General features: G+C 36.5%; 1 protein-coding gene across 2 annotated transcripts; it reads left to right on the top strand.

Moving 5' to 3' along the window:
* Positions 1–10,771: 10,771 nt before the first annotated feature.
* On the top strand, positions 10,772–26,492 carry LOC149801502 (uncharacterized). 2 transcript variants are annotated; one of them, XM_089955676.1, is made up of 7 exons: positions 10,772–11,237; positions 12,191–12,632; positions 14,097–14,266; positions 15,732–15,866; positions 17,472–17,599; positions 20,155–20,239; positions 22,397–26,492. In XM_089955676.1, exons 1-7 carry the CDS (start codon positions 11,133–11,135, stop codon positions 22,817–22,819), a joined length of 1,488 nt encoding a protein of 495 aa, XP_089811802.1. In that variant the 5' UTR covers positions 10,772–11,132; the 3' UTR covers positions 22,820–26,492. The 2 variants fall into 2 exon arrangements, with proteins under 2 accessions (XP_089811802.1, XP_089811804.1); XM_089955678.1 differs by lacking the exon at positions 10,772–11,237 and adding an exon at positions 11,646–11,866.
* The last annotated feature ends 1,397 nt before the right edge of the window (positions 26,493–27,889 follow it).

Genomic DNA, 27,889 nt, shown 5'->3' with positions numbered 1-27,889 from the left:
AACAGAATAAGACACATTTATTAGCTGAAATAATGCTTACTTATCAGATGGAACTAAATTAGGTACAACTGTTAGCTATATTGATGGTGACTCACCAAAGTTTACTCATTTAAGATCTTCGATATTAGCGTATGTTTCGATAAATTTATTAACGATGATCAACAGATTTCCAGATACCGCAGTTAGAGTTGCCACAGGCTCATTGTATGTGAAGAAAAACATGCGGATTTGTTAAAGATTGGTATCGACTCATCATAGGGTGAATGGAGAATAAAGCGAGAAAAGATACTTAGTTATTTTGAAACACCACAAGAATAATCAGATATCATTATTATCATCAGCACCGTTGTTGTATGATTCCGTAGCTAGACATAAAACTGTTTATCTTAACGGGTGCGGTGATTCTGGTAAAATAACGCGTGCGATTGAATTATTTCAGAATTCTGATATGGCTGTTTTGACGCTTGCACATAGACTCGCCAGTGAGATGAGCGAGAGTGGGGTGAAATCTCATATGTATCACACCTTCTTTAGATGGAAAGGAGATGCATGGACTCCTGAACAAATGGGCGCTAATCAACATTCCAAAATAATTATCATTTAGGATCAAATATGAGCAGTGCATTGGGACGATATCCGGACAATGGGAAAATAAATTACAAGACCACCACCACCCGGGACGATATACGGACAAGACTTTTAAGATTACCCTGGGACGATATACGGTCAATGGGAATTTAACATGGGGAATATTGGGACTGTATACGGACAAGGGAAAGTGGGGTTGTTGTATAGGGACAATAGAATGGAACAGGAGAAGGACGTCACGGTACTGACGATTGGTAACAATATTGAAAGGGGCTGACCTCAGTCGGGCGAAACATCAAACAGTTCAGTGGGTATCGGGTGACGGGTAAGTTCTGCTAGTTCATAAACTATACCAATAAAACAGTGCTTGGCGGAGGCGGGACTGACGGGATATAGACATAGACATATATAACACAGTCAACATACAGACATAGATTGATGAACATTAATCTATCACACAAACAACTATACAACCGATTAAAAAAATCAGGCAAGTAAGCAAATCTTTTCGAGGCATATGAGTGGCCCTGAAAATGGCCTTTGGTATTTTTGTCAACATCATTCAGTTAACATTGCATAGTTCTTCTCTTCATCAAGCTTCTTCTAACTTCTGGACCGCAGATGAGGACTCTCTTCAAACAGCCTTGTCACTCCACATAAATTCTTCGTTTCCATACGCTCATATCGGTGATCCTTATGATTGTCCATAATGATCTGACATACGTGGGTAAGTCTGTACGGAACAGCATCGACGATACGAGAGTAGATGATTCTACGTCTGTCCACATCTTGTGACGAGAACAGATGAAGGGAATTAAATGATCCGCAGCTATTTATAGTGGAAGAGCCGATCGAAACGGATTGAGTTTATTCACCAATCCTAACATGCGTTACAAATATATATATATATATATATATATATATATATATATATATATATATATATATATATATATATATATATATATATATATATATATATATATATATATATATATATAAGTAAGTAAGAGGTAGAAATGTCATTTATCGCCTCGCACAGTAGCTGAAGCCTTGTCTCAAATTCATGCCAGCGATTTTGAAGATGATATGAGTGAGCCAGAATCCAGACCCAGAGAGTCTACACACGACCAAAGCTCACCAGTAAACTCTGAAAAGTACTATCACATTCGAGAGACAGAAAGCGCTCCTCTAGAAAATTTAGAACGACAGCCTACACGTACACGGTGAAGTTTAAAGATTTCAAGTCCGACGTAGCGGTGTGGAAAGCAGAGGGGTTCATCACTGAGGAGTGGGATTCTTTGTTAACCACTCAGATGCGACAATGTGAAGCCAACCAAGACGATCACTCGAGACTTTCCATTCATCGGGGTAGTTAGATGTCCCCGTTTGGATCGAGTTTAGCACCCCAGCAGAACTGTCACCTTCCAAAGTCATCGACAAGATTCAACACGTGCAACAATCCAACGACAAGTTTTCACATCACCGATGGACAAGTGACCCTGTTCATGACCCACGTTTTTCTTCCCAAAGAGACCAGACAACGCAGAAAAGTGTTATTGGTGGACGAACTTCGTAGCATCAATCCAAATTAACGACGCTCAAGATCAGATGTGTTTAGCCTGTGCTATCGTGGTCGGACGAACGTATGGCGACAAGAACGAAGCGGAAGAATGAAAAAGAGCCTGGCAAACTATTCAAAAATCGAACCGTGCCAAACAACGAAGAGAAGCAGAACTCCTGTTACAGCAAACGGGCCTATCCAAAGACACACACTCTGGCATTCCTGAAAAGCAAAAATTGCAAGACGTCTTGGCTCCACGCTACACCTTGAAAGCACACCCTCAAGAAGTGCGCGGATCTTTGTTGATTCGAGGGAAATATTTCAAAGACGGAAAATACATTCACGTCTATTATCACGATAATCATTTCGATGTAATTACCAGTATTACCGGATTCCTAGGTTTCGGTTATTATTGTGAGAAATGCGACTACGGCTATAACAATCGAGAACAACACAAGCATTGTGGATCCAAATGCTCAGGATGATTGGTCTCTAAACCCTGTCTTGACGAAGGACAACCACGAGTGCATTGCCCTGCCTTTCAGCGCACTTTTGTCAGCCCTGCCTGTTACCAACAGCATCTGAAGACACATGGTTTACAACAGAAAAGTACTTGTCAACTCCTGAGATTGTGCCCTACTTCTGGACAAAGCATATGTACCAATAGTGCCAAGGCACACGTATGCTCAGGAAAGAAACGATGTCACATTCGTCGCCAAATCGTGAACTTGGAACACGAACGCTACATTCTAAAATACCAATCCAAACAAGAGGAGAAAGATGACCAGAAGAAAGTTGATTTCATCTTTTTCGATTTTGAATGCTTGCAAGAGACTGGCATTCACATTCCTAATTTCTGCGTGGCTCACCGAGCGTGAGAAGTGCATCCAAGAGCCTATCTTTAGTCATTACCCTCACTGCAGCAAGATTCCTGGAGAACTTGAATAAATCTTTCGGGGACGGAACAAGCTAGCCGATTACACCCAATGGATCTTAGATTGCATCGACGACACATGGTGCCACGAGGACATCGAACGTTACGGAGATTGTCATCGCCATGCCACGGTAATGGCTCACAATTTCTTGGGATACGATGGATAGATTTTTAGAGATACGATACTGAACAAAGTACCGAACGTCCTATTGTGACTTTGAACGGAGCAAAATCATTTCCATGCACGTTGGTCAAGTGCAGTTTAAAGATTCGATGAGGTACTTGGCCATGCCATTGAGCTGAATGGCTAAAAGGTTTAGAATGACAGAAATGGCCAAAGGCTATTTTCCCCCACCTTTTTAATACCGAAGCCAATCAACATGCCATTATACCTCATTTGCCTGAAGATCACTACTACCACCCCGACAACATGTATACCGAACAATGAGAAACTTTCAACGCTTGGTGCCACATACACGCCTCGGACCGTTTCGACTTTCAGGAAGAAATGTTAAAGTATAGTCGTTCTGACGTGGACATTTTACGGCGTTGCTGTGGAAAATTTCGATAACTATTCATGGAACACAGAGGGATCGATCCTTTGAAAGAAGCCTGCACCATTGTCAAAGCGTGTTCCTTAGTGTATCGCCAACGATTCATGCCCGAAAACACCTGGCTGTCATAAGCCCTCAAACAACCAATTTTGTCAAACGTCAATACGCTGACTACATTACTTGTGCGACAAGGAAGACAAAATGGATGTAGCACGCCCGAAACGGAGGAGGCGAAAAGACCATCGGAAGGTAGTCGGTGGATGGCTGGGACTTAGAAAACCCCAAGATCGTGTACGAGTTTAACGGATGCTTATTTCAAGGATGCCCCATCTTCTGTCCTCAACGTGACACTAAAGATCAGTTTTTACAATGTACCATTGAAGACTTGTACGATGCCACTTGTCAGCAATACTTAAAACAGCAAGTATACCAAGTGGTTGAAATGTGGGAACACGAGTACGATCACCGTTTGAAAACCGATCTCGAGTTTAAACTCATCGTGGAAAGTGACAAGCTGGTGGACCCTCTGAACCCGCGAGATAGATTGTACGGAGGACAGACGAATGTCACCTGTTTGCTGTACCACGCCGACGACGAGAAAGAAAAATATCAAACACTTGGACGTGTGCTCGCTCCATCCTAACGTGTGCAAATATTATCATTTTTCCACAGGGTACCCCCCATCTGCTGACCGAGCACATCGACTTGAACAACATTCAACAATATGAAGGATTGATTAAATGCAAAGTCTTGCCTCCCACGGACTTATACCATCCCATTTTACCTCCCCATTGTCAAGGAAAACTGATGTTTCCCTTGTGCCGTACTTGTGCCGAAACGTGGAACCAAGACCGGTCTTGTCAGCACACACAAGAAGAACGCGCCTTGACGGGAACGTGGGTCAGCGTGGAATTGTTTAAAGCTCTGGACCTCGGATACGAATTGTTATAAATGTACGAAATTTACTTTCCCAAGACAGAAAAATACTACAAGGTTGACGATCATAGAGACAAAAAATATATGCACCGAGAGACTGGCTCCTGTTCTAAGTCGGAACTGGATCTATTTGCCATGCCACCCACCATAATGACGATGCAAAAATCCCAATGGGTAGAATTTGATCCCGTCTCCTCTTTGGCAGATTCAGCTCCCATCGTGTTCGAAATCAAAGGACAGCCTACAGATTACATCGATCTGAATAGCAGTTACTTGTATCTGAAAGTCAAAGTGATCAAAACGGACAGCAACGTTCCAGGAACCGATGCTAGATTAACTCCCGTCAACAACTTCATGCATTCCTTGTCTAGTGAAGTGGATTTGTATTGAATAACAAACTCGTCAGCAGTAGCATGGATACTTACCCTTACTGAGTGTACCTGGAAAATCTCTTGACGTACGGAAAATACGCAGAGAACTCTCATATGGATGCTTGTGTATTATGGAAACCTGACACAGCGGGTGAGAACACGTTTAACGACACAGTCCTGACAGAAGACGACGATCATCACAATGTGGGTTTTAATGACCGTCGAAAGAAAATCCTGCAATGACGTAGTTTAGAACTGTTGGATCGTTTGCATTTGGACATGTGGTTGCAAGAAAAGTATTTGCTGAACGGTGTGGATATCCGCCTCAGACTCAGTCGTATCAGTGCTTCTTTCCATTTGATGGCCCACGCCAACGAATACAAAACCATCATCCAAGAAGCCAGGCTGTACGTGCGTCGTGTGGAAGTGTTACCTAAAGTGAGAAACGACATCAGTCACAATTTGAGCAGAACGACCGCCAGCTATCCGATACGACGTGTGGAAGTGAAAACTTTCACCATTCCCGCTGGACAGCGATCCATGGTCGAAGATCATCTGTTCCAAGGACAATTAATCCAAGCGTTTGATCATTGGCATCGTCAAGAATTCAGCCTTCAACGGACTTCACAATGAAAATCCTTTCGAGTTTAAGCATTACAACGTGACCGATATAGAAGTCAGTCGTGATGGCAAGATAATGTGTACCAGACCCTTCGAACCTAAGTTTGGTGACACGAATTACTTGAGATCGTACTTGTCCCTGTAAGAAACAACCGGACAGTTAGGGACCAACACCAGCCACGGTATTACGTACGAGGATTATGCAGGAAGTTTATATTCCTGCCTCACCTGATGCTAAGACAGAGCTATGAAGTCAAGCCGATGATGAGGACACCTCAACAGAGACAAGCACCACAGTCATAACTAGTAAAGAGACCCGTGGTCTCACAAACAGAGAAATCGGACCAAGAATTGAAGAGTCAAGAACGGGAGCCTCAGCGTCCGCAGGAGGTAAGGAGGTTGTATCCACGATTGTAGAATAGAAGAAGGAGAGAAATCTTCACTATCCCTCAAAGTAAAGACTGGGATAGTGAAGCCAGTCAATCCCCTTCTGCGCTCCCAACCACAACCGTGAATTGGAAGCAAGATTCGAGCTGCCTTTGTATCCGTGGTGCCCGGCCGGGGAGATGTCACCACTGACTGGGTGCATCTGAAGTTCCAAACAAAACAGCCCTTTTGAGGGCTACCCCAATACTCTAGAAAAGAGACTATTCAAATTGCCAACTGGTGTGTATGTGCAGTTGTGCGATTATAAACACTCACTTCTTTACTGATGTGAGTGTGTGTGTGTGTGTGTGTGTATGTGTGTGTGTTTGTACGAGCTCGCGTGCGTTTGTGTAGATAGTAGATTTTGGGGGTTTTAAGCGTTTGCGTACGTTTGTGTGGATAGTAGATATTGTGTTGTTTTCTCCTTCCCGTGTGTGGATAATAGATATTGGGGGTTTTGATAGTATATTTTGGGTTTATAAATGTTTGAGTCAATTTGTGTGGACATTAGATATTGTGTGGGTTTTTTTTTCTCCTTCAAGTGTGTGAATAGTAGATACTGAGGTTTTTGATAGTATATTTTAGGTTTGTATGGGTTTGCGTACGTGTTTTGTGGATAGTAGATAATATGTGAAGTTATTGTAAGGGGTGTTTTCCTTCACGTCCGTGCTTCAAGTATATACATCATAGCGGTCGTCAGTAGGCTCTATACAATCTATAAATCACTTGTATGATCCAAACTGGACTACGGTTGTCAAATTTACAACTCGGCAAAACAACCAATTTTACATAAACTTGAAACTATCCAAAGGAAAGCACTAATCGTGTGCACTGGCGCACTTCCCTCTACCTCACTAGACAGGCTTCAAGTTCTCACTGGGGAAATGCCACTAAATCTGAGAAGACAAGAAATGCTCCTCAGATACTCAGTTCGATTAGCCAACCATCCAAATACACAACCCACTAAATTAGCCGTAAGCAGATGCAATATTACATTCAAACAAAAACTAGTTCCAAATATACCAGGTGGCAAACTAGTCCTTGAGCTAAGGGAAAATCTCCCAATCCTTGAGCAACAGGAAGAATACACCAAACCACCTGACCAAGCCCCTTGGTTGCAAACTAACCCAAGGACAAACACCAAGGCCACCGATTACGGAAACAAATTGGAACAAGAAAACAAACTAAAAACACTTATCATAAATGACATTCAAACCACCTCCCCTGGATTCACTAAAGTCTACACAGACGGATCCAAAACAACTCAACCATCAAGAACAGCAGCTGCAATAGTTATCCCTGAACATGACATCCAAATAGGGACCAGACTACCAGACCAATGCTCTATTTACACCACAGAGTTATGGGCAATCAATGAATCACTCAAATGGATCACTAACAATAACATCCCAAAAGCTGTCATTATTAGCGACTCTCTAAGTATAATAAACTCAATTAAAAATCACAACATTTACCCGCCACCCGCTACCCGCTGAACTAGCTAAACTTATCCGCTACCCCCGTCACTGTTTTCTGTTTGGCCCGATTGAGGTCAACCACTTGCAAGATTGTTACCAATCTTCAGTACCGTAACGTCACATCACCTGTTCCTATCCTATTGTTCTATACAACAACCCCACTTTCCCTTGTCAGTATACAGTCCCAATATTCCCTATGTTAAATTCCCATTGTCCGTATATCGCCCCAGGGTTATCGGAAAAGTCTTGTCTGTATATCGTCCCAGGGAGGTTTTCTAATGTATTTTCCGAATGTCCGTATATCGTTCCCATACATTACTAATGTGCACGGTGTCATTAGATATATTAGAAAAGTTTCTTGATTGGCTGTTGACGAGAAATACAGCTGTTATTATGTGTGGCGATCATGTCAACCGCCACCTTTTCGTTGGATCATCTCCGCATGAATGGCTAAACACGTTTAAAGACTATTATGAGGAAAAAACTAACGATTACCGAACGCTTGATGATTCGTTCAAAGAGTTTTAAAAAATTAATCAGACTGAATCCAGATAAAACTCAACGTGAAATAATGCGTGAGGTAATTACGGAGACTGCGATGAGTGATATTTTGAAATTTGCGGAGATCAAATGATTTGATAGTTGCAAGTCGGAAGATAGTTCGTGATATACTTCAACAACAATCATTTTTGTTGCATAAAGAAAAAAAATTCAAATCTACCTGTACCATTGTTATCGACCAGCAGATACATGACGGCAAAATATCGATGTTGAAATTCCTAGAATTAATGACAAACAAAATCTTGTACTAAATGATATTGTTTTGGTTCCTGTTGATGTTGTTCCGAGCGCGTTAACGATGGATAAATCTCCATGGACTCTAGGATATGCTATAACGATTCATTCATCACAGGGACTAACTATTGCGGATACTAATACTTTGATTGTCGTTGTTCGTATTGAATGGTCAAATTTAGTTAATTTGTCAGTGTCTCGAGTCAGAAGAATATCTCAGCTGTGGAGGGTTATCACAGACTGCGCAAGGACTCGGGTACTAATTGCTAGCAACGGCGATGATATAGTAAGGAAGCAAATTAGTTATCAGCAGTGTGACAAAACAATGAGCACGACTTTGATCTCGATGCTGAATTTATCATGACACTGAAACAACAAATAAAAAGAATAAGACAAACAAAAAGCATAATTTTAGATATGGTATATTGCAACAAACGAACTTATCGTCGCATGGTGGGGGCCCAGAGTGGCCGAGTGGTCTAAAGCGCTCTTCGTTACGGATCACTGCCATCTCACCTCTGTCTGCGGCGGTTCGAGTCTAGGATTCAGCCAATGTGGGTATGTGAGAAAGCTTACCAGTAGCTTCTCGTGGGTCGGTGGTTCTTTCCGGGTTCTTCCTCCACCATTAATACTGGCCACCATGTATAGCCTATCGTGTGCTGAAAAATGGCGTTAAACCCCACAACAACAATAACAACATCGTCGCATGGTATTTCTGCGATCCCGTGTATAACCTATATCTACTATTAATTTATTTGAATCAGCTCACTATTGTCAAAATGGTTTTCAAATCCGTATACGCCGCAAATCAACTGTTTGATTACTAATAAGTTGATATCTTTATGTGCCCTCATTTCGTGTACATGTGTTTTGATCATGTTCAAATATCGTATTAATAAGATGTATATTATGACTTTATTATTTATTATGTGATGCAGTGAACATAAACATGAATATATTAGAACAGGGTGGGCCATTGTCTTCAATCCGCGGGCCACATAAACCAAAACTGTAAAGTTCGTAGGCCATGCATGTTGATTTACGTTATAATTATAGAACTAATTATGTATGAGCGCAGCCCATACAAAAGTCGGACGACCCTGTACTTGAAAATTGGCCTTTGAAATACATATTACGGCAACGTGTTAATTATTTAATATATTTTAAGGAACGATATATATATATATATATATATATATATATATATATATATATATATATATATATATATGTATGTATGTATGTATGTATGTATGTTGTTCATGAGGTCGTATGCTAGGCCAAAGTCTTATCAGTTTAATTTATATAACTTGGGATGTGTTTATTCCTGTTGTTGCTGTATTATACTGTTGTACTCTCCGAATGGGCACGTCATGCTTGCCTTATTTGTATAATATTTTTTAAACAGTTGTGTGTTACATGAAACAAATACATTTTGAAATATGTTCCAAAAACTGTCTTTGTGTATTAAACCCATTTCTTCCACTATCAAGTATACCATACTCTTCTTCCAATAACAGAATATTCTTAAAAACGGTGAACTAAAGACGGAAATGATTTGACACGCCATTCTCGCATTTTTTCTTTCTTTCTTTTTTGCATTTAGATCATTATCGCGCATAATTCATGACAGTTACTCTTAAACTATACAACTGTTTCACCTGCTGGTTTGCGCAAATCTCACACATCCCGGAACTCAAGATAATAAGAAAAATGTAATTATTAATAACCACAATAAAATAATCAACTTAATAAATCAATATTAACATGTGTTGATTATTAGTAGCTGAAGCATTAAACTCCTGTATAAATTGTAATACACGCTGTTAAAATTATTTATTTTTTTTTACTGTTCAAACTGTCGCCAAAATGCGCAGATTCCAGCTTCTTTTTAATTTGATGTTGCATCACTTGCAGAAAATAAAGTACATATTAATTTATTATATAACTATAATTAAATGTTACAGATATGAATTATACATGTATACACAACCAATATACACTATGGTATATGCGATATAATTGATGAACTTTTCGGTGTTTTTATTGCGTTTCGGCGTTTCTATGCACCCTATCGGTACTATAACTTAACACAAGGAGTGCAAGCATGACCACAACTATCCAATCGATTCGACTTTTCTCACGCGTCTTTTATCGCTTCAGAATCGCAAGAAGACTGAAAAACTACTGTACACATATTCAAAAGACACGAACGCATAACTCTCGGACGACCATCGCATGAATCCGATCCGGCGAATTAATCTTTATTTTTACCATCACGGTCACAAACCCTTTCTAGCAGAATCCATCATACATAAAGTGTTACATTGTTAAAGGTTAGAATCCCCATCCTTTGATTCAAGGACGGATACTCCTAAGTTTTTGTTGTTGTTGTAACCAACCCCTGTGCCATAATCTAAATTTATCTCTAGTCTCTCTTTGGAATTTATTGGTTCTTACTCCAATTGACTAGATAAGCGTTTTCTAAGCATCTACATAATTCCGACTTCCACCTCCACGTCAATTTAGCTCACATGAATCATAGTTGTAAGATCCAAAAATAGAAATACGTATTTTCCCGTAGTTTTGTTGTGAAAAGTTGTAAATAATCAGATTGATGGACATTTTCTAATGAAGTTGTGAAATCTGAACACTGCCACCACTTTAGCGTCATAAATTAGTGATTGTGGAATCGACTGTTGGTGTTGTCAACGACCCAACATAAACAGTGATAAACATCGGAGTGGGGAGTGCACCAAAAATCCATTTTGTCATATAGTAGCGCTCGTGTTGGCTAGCCTGACGTGGCCAGCCCCACGTATTTACACTGGTAAAATTAGGATTGACGATTGTAGGCATACAGAAATGGCGACTTTGAATAATGACGATGTTTTGAACATGTTGTTTGACCAAAATGAGGGCATCCTGATTAAAGACGTGGAAGGATTTCAGACTCAGTCCTTGGACTTTGTACGTATTTGCGTCGCACAAGTAATCTTATATCATAATATTATAATGTATTGATTAAGAGATAAACCAATTTTTTTAAAGCTTTATATAAATATTATGAGAAAATATACTGGTATTTGCAGTTACATCAAACGTACACAGTCATGTAGATGTTTACACTTAGTTACTTATAATGCATAGTAAACCGTTTTGCGTATTATAAATCCCTTTTATATGCATGTTCTTGGCCTCAGGGATATTGACTTGGTTTTAACGTATAGTGCAAAACAGTATATGCATGCTAATTGCATCATCATCAGCAGCTGTTAGCTGTGGAAGTAACTGATTGGTCCAAGCTGTACACAAGTCAGAAGTGTCATCATGATCACAGGTTTACTATCCATGACCTGTACGAATGAGTCATCATAGTCTGGGTTTTGTTGGACTGTCATATTGTTATAAATCTTGATACAGATTGTAGATTATTTAGCTTGTGCATGTAGTAGAAAAAAATATTTGCATGCATAGCATATTTATATGTTTGGATTGATTATTTTATTTTCTACATTCTTGTGAAAATGGATCACCTTGGAATAGATCCATTGATGTCTCAAATCTCAGTCTGCGATGAATCTGATTATAACATACTGGTAATTACATCCACGTTGCAGTAATAACTGCTGTTCCATGAAAGATTTTAATATAGTAGGTACAATGAATGAAGGTATCTGACACATGTGCCATTTTAGTAAATTGAAACATTGTTTAGCTTTTACCATACCAGCTTGAACTGCCTGAACATGCATTATTTACATTAAGTTTGGAATAGTTGTATATTCTTTCAGCAGATAATATGCTAGTCTTGTTAAAGGTCTTAATTTTTTACATTCCTTTAGTTAATTGCATGTTAATTGACTTTTTAAACAGATACCAGAGTTGATTCTAATCTAATGTATTCATAAATGCTTTTTCAGTTTTCTCTGGGACTAGACCAGGAGGATTTTGGTGGTCTCTGGGATGACACTTTGCTGGGTGATATCAACATAAAGCCACAGAGTCCACCTAAAACACAGAAAACATACACAGACCATGATTATGTTCTACACAGATCACCCACAAACAGTGACAGTGGAGTATCCATAGATTCAGCAGGTTCTCCACATGGAATGGAAGACCCATCTCAAGCCAGTTCTGACATCAGTAGCTTTTCTGGATCACCTGGAAATATGACACAGTATAGGCCCCAGCAACAGAGCCCACAGTATGGCACCAGCCCAACCTCATTATCAAATGAAGAAATTGACAATAGTCCTCTTGGACTTGAGGACTTTGATATTGATGACATTGACATGAAATTTGACACAATTGATCCAAGTGCTCTAGCTGCAGATAATGCAGACATTTCCATTGATTTAGGTGAGTTGCTGAGTAAATAAAATTCATGAAATTTGTGTCTTGTGTAAAAAACATTGGTAGGAAAAGTTTCAACAGCAAAGACTGGAAACTAGTCAGAGCGCATAAAGCTAATAGTGTTCTATTTTTGTTCTTGTTATGTGACCCATGGAAATTCCATATTCCATGATTCAGGCCACAGATCTCTTAATTTCTCTGACATTCTGTTTTCATTATCAAAACTAAATGCATCAACTAATTTCTGTTGGCCAGTCTCATGAGAATCAGGTTCATCTGCAGCCTTGAACATAGCACCAAAGAAACAATGTAAAATTATCACTGGAAGACATCACCTGATAATAATCAGAAATGTAACTGACACAGTTACAGCTGATTTTGATGATGATTTTTGAAGAATAACATGGGAATTTATATTCTTCCAACGAACAAAAAAGGTTGACATTGTTTTTCTAATATGGTATATGATAAATTGCAACTGTTCAAATTTATAACGGAAGGATTTAAAATGTAAATTGCAACTGTTCATTGTGAGGTGTCAAAGCACGGGCAAGTGTTATTAGCTTCTAATTGATATGATCATTAGGTTTCAGCAATCAATTAATATGTGTCTTGCTTTCCTTGTCTACTAAGATGCCACCTATGAGATTTCACTGGTCCCTTTACAGTTGCTTTGAACTTGGCTGGTTACCCAGCACACTGCATGATTGATGCTTGTTTTGTAGAAACACATTCCAAATAAAGAGAAGTTTACCGATAAGAAAACTTGCACATTGAGAACTCTTCCCTTGGAATTTTCATCCACCCAAAGGTGAAACTATATATATTGTTACATGGTTTGGGGTGTCTTGGAGAACCCTAGAGGCATAGAATCTCTATTGTGAACATACATTAACTCATGAAAATCAAGTAATAATGTTTAGTGCCATTTCTCAGTTGTATTTACAGTCATGAAATATGGATGTTTTCATTTGGAAAAGTTATGCTCACCACTTGCAAACAGGTCATAGCCACTTACTTTACAAGGTGAAAGTAGGGTCAGGGCAATAACTGGTTTGAATGTAGAGTGTATGATTGTAGCAGTGGAGCAGGCAAAACATGTATCTTTGAGATCATTTTGTTATGTAGGTGACTTTTATATGAAATGGTCAGGTAACTGATTAATAATTGCAGTTATGGGCAGCATGCATGTACATGTTTGTATTTTAGGTACTAGACAAACAGTAATGAACAGTACACAATGCTCATTTACATTAGCATATGTATGAATTTGTAGGTTTGTGGCCATGTTTACAAGTCTTATCATTAATCAAAATTTTTGTATTATTAATTGTAAAAAGTATGAATATAAATTATAAAGATCATTGTTAGATAGGGTTTTTCTTTATTGTTTTAAATTCCTCAACAATTATTTGTTAAATATTCTATAACGATATGCATAAATCTCATGATTGGTATTTTTTCCTCTAGAAGCTCATGCAGACCTGATGACCTTTGACACCAACACAAAAACAGCTATAAATTCTGATGGCAGCACAGCCAAGATGATAAAGATTATACGAGTTGATCCACAGCCATATGGTTCTACTTTGCCTTTTACATTAAAAGATATTGACACATCGTCCACTTCACAACAAAAGGTAGGTTCATAAATAAGCATACAGAAGTCCTGTAAATAAGTGCAGTCCATAAGTTATTGCCACATTGACATGTTGGTCCATAAGAACCCTTTTGGTGGGTCTTCATCTTCTTGATTTTGAAATTTTTAAATAGTGCATGCTGTTGTTGTTGTTATGGATAATTGTGACTCGCGCAAAAAGGTATGACAAATCAGATTTAATTTTCTATGGTTCTGAGAAAGTTGGATAACAATCAACAATTTAATTACCTGACAATCATTTGTGTGTGCCTGCAGATTTGATGACCTGATTCGTTGGTTTTGTCCACAAAAACAGCAAAACATGAGCTTCAGTACTCTGCTGTACTTAGTGCATATGCATAGTGTTTCATTTGTAATTGTGCTTCAGGCAATAGCATTTTACACACATTTTTTTTCATTGGGATTAAGAAAGCAAGGATAAACAAAACATGCTTTCATACAGATTTAAATATTTCGACAACAGTTTCACTGAATGTAGAATTGGTTCAGACAAAGTATTAAATCTAATTTACTAGTAATACAAATATTTGTATACCTTATCCGTTTTTTGTTTCATTCTATCCTTACTGATCTCACAATCTATCATATTTAAGACAGTCGATGGAAATTATAGCTACCAGATACCATATGTATGCGTGCATTGAAACAATATTAAATACATGTGGGTGGGCAAGCTAACATAAAACAAACACATGTAAAGCTAATTTTTTATTACTTGATTACAGAAATGACATTGATTTATAAAACAGCTTTGTTGATCTATGTAAATGAAACAGAAGACCCAAGTGGTCTAGAGGGCTCACTATTCTGGATCACTGCCATTTCACCTCTGTCTGCATGGATTAAAGTCTCAGGATCGGCTAATGTGGGTACGTGAGAAAGCTTGCTAGTAGCTTCTCGTGGGTCGGTGGTTCTTCACGGAGTTTTCCAGGGTTCTTCTTCCACCAGTTACACTGGCCGCCATGTATAGCCTATGTTGTGCTGAAAAATGGCATTTAACCCTACTACAGCAACATTGACAACAACAATAAATAAAACACTAAGAGAAAATATGGGAGGTTAGATTTCTTTTTATGTGGGTAATATTTCATTTGAGTCTTCAAATTTGTGATTCAGAGCAACAAAGAAATCCGTGAAATTAAAACTATCAAGATTACAGTAGGTTAAGACTTTCCATAAAATTTCTTTATGATTACCTGTACTCTTTTGATAACCCAAACTCTTCATGCTTAATAATCACTTTGTAGAAATAGATCAAGCAAAAGATAAGTTTGCAGATAAAAAGCATACATACCAATGTCTGCTAAATTAAATATATGCAAAATTTATATGGATTATAGTGTTTTGGGGAACTCTGATGTGCCAACATATATGTTTAGAAATATAAATTTTGAAACCTTATCAGTATACAGGTTGTGACATCAAGCTATAATTGTTCATTTAAGTTCCCAGAATTGAAGTTAACAGAGGAGGAAAAGGAATTACTGGCCAAGGAAGGTGTTCTTCTACCTACCAACGTTCCACTAACCAAGGAAGAAGAGAGGGCACTGAAGGCTGTCCGGAGAAAAATCAGGAACAAAGTTAATATCGTTTATAAAATAACCAATAGTTTTCCATTGATCTGGAAATAATACAGCAGTGGATATAATTCACTTTATGCTGTTTCTGCCTGTGTAAAACATTCATGTACCAGCAGTGTGGACAGTTTCAGGTTCATTATTTCATTTAGCAATTGTTAGTAGAAGGAACATGGTAGACCTGAATCCACCATGACATTATACAATTTAGGGTTGATCCTCTGAGTATACACTGCTTGTCGGTAGATATGTTTTATACACAAGTGAGTACAGTGCTATATACAGTTCTCCCTTGTTATAATGCATGTAACTGTAATCTGCTTCTGGATATAAAGTGATACCACTATGGACCCCAGGACAGGAATCATACCAAATGTATAATGGTATGGGTTGAAAGAAAGCAAGGTGAAGCTATGTTTTATATCTTTATTTCCATTTCAAAAACTGATTTTAAATCAATTTTGAAAGTTCCCACTATACTGCAGGTCTGTATATAATGCTGTTTTCACTATATCACTGTTCTGTACATAACCTGGTTATCACCAAAATATGGATTAGTACATAGTGTAGTCAGCTGTACAGCAACTGCTGCATTATAATAAGGGAGTGATATAGTACTTTGTATTGCTGACAGTCTTAGGTCTCACTGGACAGTTTATCTGGTGAATTTTCATCCGACAATGACCTATTGAAGAAAAATGAGAATAATTTTACACTGAAGATACAAATAAAAACAAACTAATGATTTTTTTAGAAAGCGTACATGTGAGATTTTGACTGTGGCAATCAGGTTAATTCCTGATACAACTGGTGGCTCTTATTACTGAACCAACACTGTCACCAACCCCTACATTTTACATTCATTTTTGACAGCAAAGAGCTATTTTGAATATTTTCCTGTGACAAGGCAGCGGCAGCTAAAAGAATCAGTATGTACCTTATGCATGAATAAAGTTCACTAGTACTATAACAAATTAGCATACTTTTCATCACCCCCCCAACCATCTAGATTTTTAGATATTTACCTCTGTAGCAGATACACGTATATATGTAAGCCAAGTCGGCTGCTTATTTGCAGCCCAAGTTTTGCATTTGATCTCCAGTGCTCGTCTAACTGTGACAGGCAGTCACCAACAAGCCAACCCATTTCCAAGCCTAACTCAAAGCAAATTTAAACCACATTAAAGATTTTTCTTCTGTGTGAATTTATAAATGCTAGACTAGTGATAATTAGGTTCATGCCTTCTACCCTAAAAATTAGAGAGGTGTCAAAATACGAAACTATCCAGTGAGACCTTAAAGTTATGGACTCTGTTTTACATAGAACTTAGACTTTTAATTTTGTTTCCACACAAGAACTTTTGCAGACTTTATCGATTGAAATTAAAATTATTATTAGGTCTTGTATCAAGAAGACCTAGAAGTCAGTTTGATTTTCATCTTCTTTGAATTGAAACTAAATTTAATATTATGCTTTATATTATTAGCTAGGCTTGAATTTAAATGTTTTGTGGCCAAATTTTTGTGTGTGTTATCACCAGTATTTGATGATTTCTTTATGTCATAGATTGCAATGGTTTGTGATAAATTACTCCTATATTCTTTCAGGTCTCAGCCAAAGAAAGCCGAAAGAGGAAACAAGGCTATGTGGAGGGATTGGAGAAAAGAGTTAAAGTGTGTACTCAGGAAAATCAGATGCTTCATAAAAAGATTCAGAATTTAGAAAAACAGAATGAGTAAGTACATTACTCTTTTGGCATTGATATTTTGTTTCCATCAATTGTAATTAAAAGTTTCATGTCATTTAACCTTGGAGCAAATTGAAAGCCTAATTCAGGTTTTGGGGAAATATGGAATATATATGCATGTACATCGTGGCTGTACCAATCAGTGAAATAAAAAGACAATTGTCTCATCCAGAAACAGAATCATTTATTCAGAGACAAAATTTAATAAAGTTATTTGCTCTATAAGCAAAGGCTGTAACTAGCCACATCAACTTGAACAGATGACAGCTTAATGTGTAGTCATTGCAGGATCACCCCTCCAACAAACAGCACAGCCATTTAACACTACCAGTCGATTCTAGGAAACACTTCTCACTTGCTGGTTTAATAGACAAAGACATAATTCACCCACAGGCATTATAGATTAACTCCAAAGACAAACATGACCACTGTCTTGAGTTCGACACTTCACTGGCAATTTGTGATGTATTTTAGACTGGTTTACAGTCAATACTGCCTTTTTTCTTTTCTTGATCAGGACAGCCTTTACATTTTAAATGGTCATGGGTACAAAGGATAACATAAAGGTCAGTTTGTCTGTTCGATATGATAGGATCATTCATATTACTGGAACATTCTGAACAGACTTTAGTCTGCTTTACAATCATAAATGACACAACATGCACAACGTATACAATTTCAGAACTTGGTACAAAGCCTATTTGTTTTTTTTTCAAAACGTCTTAGCGATCATAGTTGCTAAGAATTATGTAAAGGTTATTGGTGTTTATCTTTTTTTTGCAATGCGTTCATATTTTTCCAAGACATCATGGTCATTGGTTGTGGTCAAGAGGTGGTTTTTCAAGATAGGGATTTTATGTAATAGAATCTATCCATGCGTTATTATTGTGTTCCCAAATGACAGGTGGTCACATGCAGTATAGGTTGCTCAAGACAGGTTTTACTGTACAGAGTTTTGGTATTGAGACTCATAGGGTATGTCCATTATGACCACATTTACAGTGTTTCAGTCAGGATGCACCCTTGTGGGATTCACATAAAATAGACAACCATGTCCCTCCAAAAAAGAAATTCAGTGTGCCAGAAGTGGCACAAATAAAATGGACGGGGTGCATTTTTTATCTTTAATTTGATAATGCTATACAAGTCGATTATTAAATGTCCTAATTTTCTAAATGATTCTTTAATGACTTTAAATAAATTCATATAGATATCTTTTCAGAATTCATCTATGATTAGTGTGGCTATTTTCCACATTTATCTGATCCTATGTATATAAATACGGATTTTTTGAAAATAATCATGCACTCTTTATATCCAATAATAAATCCAGCTTAGAATTTGACCAGAACCCAGTCCAGATGTTACATTTGCAAGTAAATTTTTCCTAAGATTGGGAACCAGTCTAGGCTAAGTACTGTTACAGCCTCAATGTAAATATAAAAAAAAATTAATGGCAAATAATGTATTGAGGTAAGTTACACCCATGTTTTGCTAACATTTGTTATCAATGAAAATCTGTAATCTGCAACAGACAGGAGCAGTGATTATGATGAAAAAAGTTGTACCCAGTCTGTGTAAGAGACTTTGACAACGAAAAGGGCAAAGTCAGAGTGCTCTTCTTTCATTAACAGTAGATTCCACTGGAGAATATATTTTTTATTAGCTTAATAATGCTTTGAATAAACATAAGTTGGCAGAACTGTATGGAGTTTTCAGCTGATAATGCATCAGTGATGACTGTAATTCATAAAGGATTGCATTCCATATTTTAGAAAATGTCTCCATCAGTGTACATGTCAGGTTGTCACTGTCATATGATGAACCGTGCTGCAGGAAAAACTTATGATAAATTAGAGGGAGAACTACTGAAGTATCAGATTGGCTTTCTACCCTAATGTACTTCATGCAGACAGAGTTGATGTGCAATGGCACCTTATTCCCAGCTTAAAAAGCCCCAATAACTGGAAGATATATATTTCCTCTTTGTCATATCATGAAAGGAATATTGGTTCTTTACCAATCTAATGCTGACATGTGAGAGATTGATCAGTATTGTTAACAAAATTAAAACAGAATTCAGATCAAGGCTCTGTAACCCTGCACTTAGTACACTACTGGTGTGCAAACATTTATAATCTCAGCAGGTACAAAGTGTTTTGAAATACAGTATGAGAGACTGTTGCTTTTTAAAGGTCAAAGTGCTATATATGAAAAGTTGAAGCAGTAATTGATGTTAAGAGGCCAGAGGGGCAAATAAATCATTTTGTACATATGCTTATTGGATTTTATTATCTTATATGTGGATTACTCTTTTTCTGCTCAGATTACTCTTTTTGTCCACTTGGATTACACTTGTTCCTTGCCAGGGGTTGGCATATATGCATTGGCCCACTTTTTCAAATGAAGAGGGGCAAATGGCCCCATTTTTCTCAAACCCGGCTGAAAACACTGCATTTATTTAGAAGAAAAAATATTAACTTAAGTACTTGGCGTATATCTTTAGAAAGTTGTTTTTCACAGTCATTTTTATTTCTTCCTAGGACACTTTTGTCACAGTTGAAGAAATTACAGACCTTTTTCCAGGCAAAGACCGGTCGAACTGCTCAGGCCTCAACTTGTGTCATGGTAAGAGCTTTATTCATTTTTCCAAATTTTAGTGGTATAGATTATATTTTATTGTAATTGGAATTAACCCATGTTCTTCTTTGACTCCACATGCAATTACTCTATTTTGCCCTAATCTTAACCCCATTACATTTGGGGTCAGACATGGTTAAACAAAAATAATTTATTCTTTTCTCAGCAGGACAATGAAAACAATTGTTCTTAAATGATTTTTACATGTGTAATTTATGTTATTTAGATTTTTAATATAGCTTTAACAGTTTTAGTCATATCACTACAACTACAGTGTGGCATGTTATACTGATGTCTAGAACTGGAGCATCATAATGCCAACACATGGTATCATGTCCCACAAATCTCATTATCCTGACACCAGGCTGATCAGTCCTAATCTGACCTCATAATGCAGAGTGCCAAGTGAGGCAGCTGCTAGAAACATTTTTGTTAAGTCTTTGGTATGACATGGCTGGGGTTCAAACCTGTGGCCTGCCACATCCAAGCCAGACACTCTAACCACTCAGGCCACTGGAGCAGTCAATTGTTACATGTAAAGTCATTGTAAAGGAATAAATTTCATTTTCGATCCATGGGGAGTAATGAGTTCAAGATCACCTAGATGTTCACCTGCAGCTGCAGTATAAAATAAACAGTAGGTATCATTTTTAAATTGGAACCACTTACTGAAAAGATTGCTATGTTATTGCGGAAAAAATTACTAATGTGAGTGATGTGTAATATTGTGGTCAACTGCACGTGTCTGGCTTAGGTAAATCTAGTTACTCGAACTTAGATTTGCATAATTCTATTACCAATTTTACAAGAAAAAGAACATTATTATTATTATTATTATTATTATTGTTGTTATTGTTGTTGTTGATGTTTTTGTTGCTGTAAGTTCTCCAGTTGACAAATGTGTGCTTGTATATCATATTGAGTTATTACAAAACATCAGCTTGAAAATTGAAATGCAGCAGTAATACACCTTGCAATTTGGAGAGCAAAAATGATTAGAATTTCCCATTTGCTCAGAACTATTTTGGTGAAGACAGTTTGATCAAAACTTTAGCCAATGGTAAACTGAAGAAATGTAATAAACCGGAAAAATAACATTTTTTTAACACTTGCTTTCACTTATCTGCAGTTATGTGGAAACACAAAAACGAAAAATAATTCATATAAATGAGGACAATTTGACTTATCTTGGAGTTCTTTGATGTTAACCGAATAGCCAAATAAATGTCAGAAGACAATGGTATAGTCACTTAGGTGTCCTCAGCAAACAAACAGACAGTTACATGTTGCACACTTGGGAATGCATTCTTATAAAACATCACGTTTACAAAGCATCATAGAAATTGACAATTCTCATTACAAGCTTAATCAATGTCTTATGACGTTTTCTCGCATCTGAGTTCCTATGCTTAAGGATTGATTGTTAACCATGAGTCATCTTGTTGAATTGTACCAAACTGCTGATTTCATGGCTGTATGGTTCCTGATACAGAGGAAGAAAGAAATATAATGTTATAGTAAAAGACCTTATACAATATCAAAAGAATTAATTCAGTTCCTCTTGTCCTACTTATGTTTTTTCCTGCATTTAAACCAGCCCTCCACCCAGTTCAGATTTATACCATTTTCACTTAAGACATTCTGTTGTACAAGGGAAATCACAAATGGCAGCTTGACATTAGTCTGGTTTATAGCAAAACCTGCTTAAACTGGACATGTGCAATTGGCCAACAACTTTTTTTCTTCTGAACTTGGAATGCTGATATAGCAAACAAAAGGTACTAGTTTTACCATTGTGCTATTGCTGTAAATTCTTTCAGTTTCTTTTTAATTTAGTTGGCTCTTAAATCTTCAGTTTGTGGATTTAATGTTTTATACAAATCTGTTTTGATATATTTGATTTCATATTCATAGTCAAGAGCAAAAAGGAAAAAAAAAATTTCAGGCAACCCAGAAAAAGTTGATTGTTTTGTTCGACAAGTAAATCATCACATTACATTCTAAATCTGTGAATAGGAAATTGCAATTTATTGTGGAAAACGTTCATCAATTTCTTAAGACAAGTAGGATATGTTTTTAATGTTTTCCTTTTTATAGTATCATGTGCAGAATTTTTTCAAAATAGCTTTGATTTTCCTATTTCAGGTGTTGCTGTTATCATTTGCTTTCTTGGTGGTTCCAAGCTTCAATCCCTTTGGTAACCCAGATGGTTTGGAAAACATTAAAAACATCCCAGTCCCTGGAAATTCTCGAAATCTTCTGCATGCTTCAGACAGTGTAGACACAGTTGACAGTGATCCATATGGCTTGACTGTTCGACCACGACCACCATGGGAAGTTCCACCCAAATCGCCTGTGATACATGTCCCAGAAAATGCTCATGTCACCACTGTTTTAGACACTGTCTCAGATAAAAAAGAATCCCATAAAATAACTGATGAATTGGGGAAGGTTCCCACAATCATGAAAACAGTACATGACGGTGTTGACATAAACAGCAATAGCAGCTTGTTTCCATCTGGGGAGGTCAAAATTGAGGAAGATGCTCTCAGGGTTGGTGACAAGTGACAAGATTTGTAAAATTCTTTGAAACAGGACAAAAACTAATTTCAGGTTGAACACAACAAAATATTATCATCCTCATTCGGCTCCCACTCATTATTATTTCATTCTCCTTCTCGTCATTGTGAACATCATCATTCATTTGTAATAATGACATCAGCATGCACTGAAGAACTTTTAAGAAATTATATACTGTGATGTCAATATTTATATTTCAAGCCATCTTTCCATCCATCCTATTACTCTGTATTAAGCTTTTTAATTTTCTTTCAGGAAATGGACACAAATTGTCACTTGTGGTTACTTGTGTCTCGATATTTGCATATTTTATTAATTGATTTTTATTAAATTATATTTTTTAAACTGCTGCATCTTTAGTTTCATTTTATAACCAACGTAGCTCTGAGTTGTCAGTCTACTTAACATAAATATAGGCGGTTGTAAATTTGCAGTATTTCAGAAAATTGATTAATATTTTCTTTTTATTATTGTGGTTTCTAAATGATGTGGGATTATTTTCACTTTGTACAGAAAATACATCCCATTAGGATAGTTAGGGTACTAGGTACAGCTATCTCTTATCAACCTCACATTTAAATTCAACAAAGATTAGTTTTTCCCATTTATCAAAATACCACTACTTCCCTTGTTCTTTTACAACTGGGGTTGAAGAGATTAACAGACTGTCTTTTAACCTCAAACCTGATTCATCTCTGGGATAAACTGACATTCATTTCTCGGATCTTGGAGTCATTTCATTCAGTTTGAAATTAATAACTTGCTTTGGAGCCTTTGTACACGCTACTTGAAGCATCCACTTCTAGATTTTAAAATGTTGATTTATTGAAGATGCTGTTTTCCATTGCAGTACTGATTATGGTGCTGACAATGGGTGTCGTATAACATGTTGCCTTATAGTTAGACTGACTTGTATAACAAAGTACACTATAAGTTTTCCATCATTATAATCTTGTCTGAGGGATTCAGATATTATATTGTCTTACAGTGAGACTATCTTATAATGAAGTATACAGTACTCCCTCATTATAATGCTGTCCATGCTATGCTGTCCCTCGTTATAAATCTGTCAGTGGGAGTTTTCATGCATACTGCCAAACAGTGAGACCACATTATAATAAAGTATATGATACATGTAAATTTATGAGCACATAACAAATGTGTTATTATGAAGGGCCTTATGGTGAGGGAATGCTGTATAATGGTTGATGTACATGCAGTGCATCAGCAGTATTCCAATCCTGTCAGTGGAAGAAGAATTTTCAAGTTGCTATCATAATCAAGAAGTTATTTTCATATTTTCAAGAGCACTTTGAATACTATGTAGGGAGCTATCTTTGTAGTGTATGTTGTTCTAACATGCTTATTACAGTGTATATTGTTGTATGACACTAATTAACACATACTGTAGACTGTATGTAAATATCAAAGCCTTGAATAGTGTACAGATTATTGACCGTTCTTGAATAGTTGAAGTGATTTTTAAGACCTTCTAGAAGACTAGTAAGTAAATTATACGAGAGTAGATTTACTTCTTGTTAATCTTTTGATTTTGTAAATTACATAATTTATTAGTGATATTGCCAAAAATATTAAATTATGTTTCCTCAGAGATACAAATTTGCCCCATGTACAGAGCACCTGAACAAGTGATGTCCCTTTGTCCTACATTTAACTTTGCATCAGTCCCATTGCAATTTATTTTCAAAACAATTTAACTTCATATGATATAAATAGCTGAGACCATAATCTTTCCATACATAAAATGTGATTTGTTAATTGTTTTCACATATTAAAAAGTACATTGCAATTGTTCAGACACCAAACTCATCTTGCTTACAAAATGAAATGTTTTCTTTTGAGAAAATTTACAATTCTTAAGAAGATTTGGTTGACATTTATGAAGTGTAATTAACTAGTAATATTTTGAAAATGATTAATTTGCCTTTGTGTTTATGCAGAAATTCTAGGTAATGTTGCTAACATAAAATGTTTTTTCTCTCATTTCCGTGTCTGTGTGATAAGTTTGTACGTTTGAGAAAACCATGAACAACACACCTATATTGTATGAGTGCATTCATTTACATGTTAGATGATGTCATTATTATGATGTCATGAACATCAGCAGTGTTTCTTGGGAATTTTTTTATTTAAAGGACAAATTTTGTTGAGTGATAAATTTTGTATTCTCTTTGTGATGATTAAAAATTTTTTTTAACAAAAAGACTTTCTGGAGTTATATCAGTATCACTGATAACATACTTTTCAGTTCCACTATTTTCTAGTGAGAAGTGAGACAAAAATAATTCATCATAATGTGTTTATGTGTGATTGGGATCAGAATTTATTGGCAGGAATGAGGTTTTCCAACTCACAGGTGTGATGTCATATTCCACACCAGTTGATACAATTATTATTGCATGACTTGACAAAATTCTTTAATGATAACTGTGCTAAGTTAGAATAACATAACACATAACAATGTGGGACATTTCACAGGTTATTTTAAGGACTGGGAACTGCCTGAGCCAGTAAACTGCCAGGCATATTGACAGAGATTGTAAAAAAAATGCATGACAGCGATCAGTTGAGTGACTCTAAAAGGAAATTAAAAGCAGACAATCCTTTAGACCAGTTTTTTTTTCTACACCTTTCTGAAAATGAAGAAAAAAACCAAAAACAAGCAAAAGAGAAAACAAATACATTGATGTTGTCATTGACTTCAAATAAACTTGTACTTTCAAAAAATCAAGTGCCTGTGAAAGAACACAATCATTTCCATCATTAAAAAATTAAAACAATTTGATGCAAAAAGTACAACCGTTTATTGAATAAGCAGAGGAAAAAGGTTACACATGTGAAATGAAAACAAACTCAACAATTGATCAGCATTTGGGTTTGTGGGGGTGGGTAGCTTGCAATCTTCCATTTTGCTCTAGACGATTTTGGTCATTTTTTTATATAAAAATAATCATGAGAGGAATATGGAACATGGAATAAGATAAATTTCAGGCTGCATGTTACAGATTGCTGGCAAATTGTACTGTTTATATTAATTTTTGTCATGCATTGAATGAAATACAGAATTTGAGTGAGCTTCACTGTGGTTACACTTTATGGTGGAAATTTAGGGGTGTGACCAAGAATCCAAATTGACTTTGACTTGATCATTTCCAGATGATATCTGAAAATTCTACACCCCCACCCCCAACAGTGGAAGCCACTCCAGTCTGTTAACTAATATATATAAAATGTAGGGAATATTTGGTAGCACTGGAAATTGCATTGAATGCCATTTGAGAGATCTCATAATCGCTATGAATTTACTTCATATCATCATCAGAATTTTACTGTATTTACTCATATAATTCGCATACACCTGTGAACAGCAAAGATCCAGATCTGCTATTGCACAATACACCTGAAGATTATGTTTACACTTTCATTATACTGTAGGCTTTCAGGCAAATCGTAATCTGCCTGTACTTTAAGTGACTGTAGATCTGGGTCTATGCTGTTTGCATTCATTTTTATATATATATGGGTGAATACAGTATTCTGATGTAAAACCAATTTAATGAAAATCATTGTGTCATTCTATTGGATGCCATATTTATGTTATTGTTTATAGTTTTTGAAGTAAACAAAAGTTTTTGTACCAGTTTTGTTTTGTTTTATTTTGTATGCTTAGCAGAGACAGAAATTTAAGTTTAAGTGGTAAAACTATAGTTCAGCATTCTACTGCATTCATGTACCAGCCACTAATTTTAAAAGCTTAAGTCATTAAAAATGTCAAAAAGCCCCCCAAAAACTAAGTCGTTTCATTCATCAATTTATTGTTTCTAACCATATCTTTGCTTTTGGGTTTCTAGCACTGTTATTTTATTTGTGTTACAAACCAAACAGTGGTTTCTTTACTAACTTGGTCACTTATTTGCATGAGTGAGTCTATATTTTCAGACAACAGATGTAATGTAGTTTATCAGCTTTGATAGGCTCCAAATAATTCTGTAAATCTCCATAAGTTCGGGAGTTGCATCCCTTGGAACACCTGTTTTTAATAGCTGCACCTTTTTAATTTGTTCATTTTGTAAACAATAGAAACTTAGAAATAGACTTTAAAAATATTGGATGCAGATGATACGGAATCTTTTACTGAAAATGGACTGCCATAGGAAATGGAAAAGGACAGTAATTGGTTTGGTTGTTTACATGAGCAGATTCCATTTGGTTTGAAACATGAACAAGATGACAATGTTAGGGGCCCTATGTCAGTAGTTAGTTAGACATTATAAATTTATGAATTAAATGATGAAAAGCTGTGCACATTTTATATCCTTGATGTTTTTTGGTTTAAAAATCACTAGTGGGGTACAAGGTACCAAGAGTGTAGGAAAATACAAGTGACAATCTTCCCTTGATTATTCTTGAACAGTGTGCTCACTTTTCTACTATTGCCACATAAATGTACATTTTTCTTTCTAATTCTCATTTTGAAAGACTAGATGCAACAAATGGTTACTCAAGTTATCGGATGAAAAGTCTTGGATTTAGCCCTAGTTCTTTGTGACAATTGCTTGCAGTCATCAGACATCATTTTGAAAGACTAATCTTCACACCCGTCAAAGTAGGTAAAATCATGACCTACCTGAGCTGTGTTACTGAATGTATTAGGTTTTTTTTATTGTTCATCCATGCGCTATGCAAGATGCATAATTATGCAGATTTATTGTTCTCAAAATCATCAATTTAAATGTCAAGGAATGTGAAGGCATCATTAAATTAGTGCACATATAGAGAGGTTCTACCTTGATTTCAAAGTCCTCTCAATTTAATATCTTGATTTATGAAATTTGTATTGTTGCAAGTTTTAATCATGCTTGTAGTAAAAAAAATCTTCAATATTTTGGCAACCTTGTGGTCAGTACCATAGATTTTGGTTCTAACTGTTTTATAGTGTCCATCATGTAAGCTGTCTGAATGATCATGGTGAATATAATTTGTTTTGGTTTTGAGAGCTGACACTTGGTTATGGTCTCGCACATGCAAGCTGTCGGG

The sequence above is a fragment of the Sinohyriopsis cumingii genome, chromosome 4 (assembly GCF_028554795.1).
Source record: "Sinohyriopsis cumingii isolate HCF-2022 chromosome 4, ASM2855479v2, whole genome shotgun sequence".
Taxonomy (NCBI): domain Eukaryota; kingdom Metazoa; phylum Mollusca; class Bivalvia; order Unionida; family Unionidae; genus Sinohyriopsis; species Sinohyriopsis cumingii.
This window is presented reverse-complemented; position numbering and strand designations above follow the sequence as displayed.

Excerpts from the sequence above, each read along its gene's own strand:
- LOC149801502 (XM_089955676.1), top strand. The coding sequence starts at position 11,133 with ATGGCGACTTTGAATAATGACGATGTTTTGAACATGTTGTTTGACCAA. Across the intron at positions 14,267-15,731 it reads CGTCCACTTCACAACAAAAG|TTCCCAGAATTGAAGTTAAC; the intron begins GTAGGTTCATAA and ends TGTTCATTTAAG. Across the intron at positions 20,240-22,396 it reads AGGCCTCAACTTGTGTCATG|GTGTTGCTGTTATCATTTGC; the intron begins GTAAGAGCTTTA and ends TTCCTATTTCAG.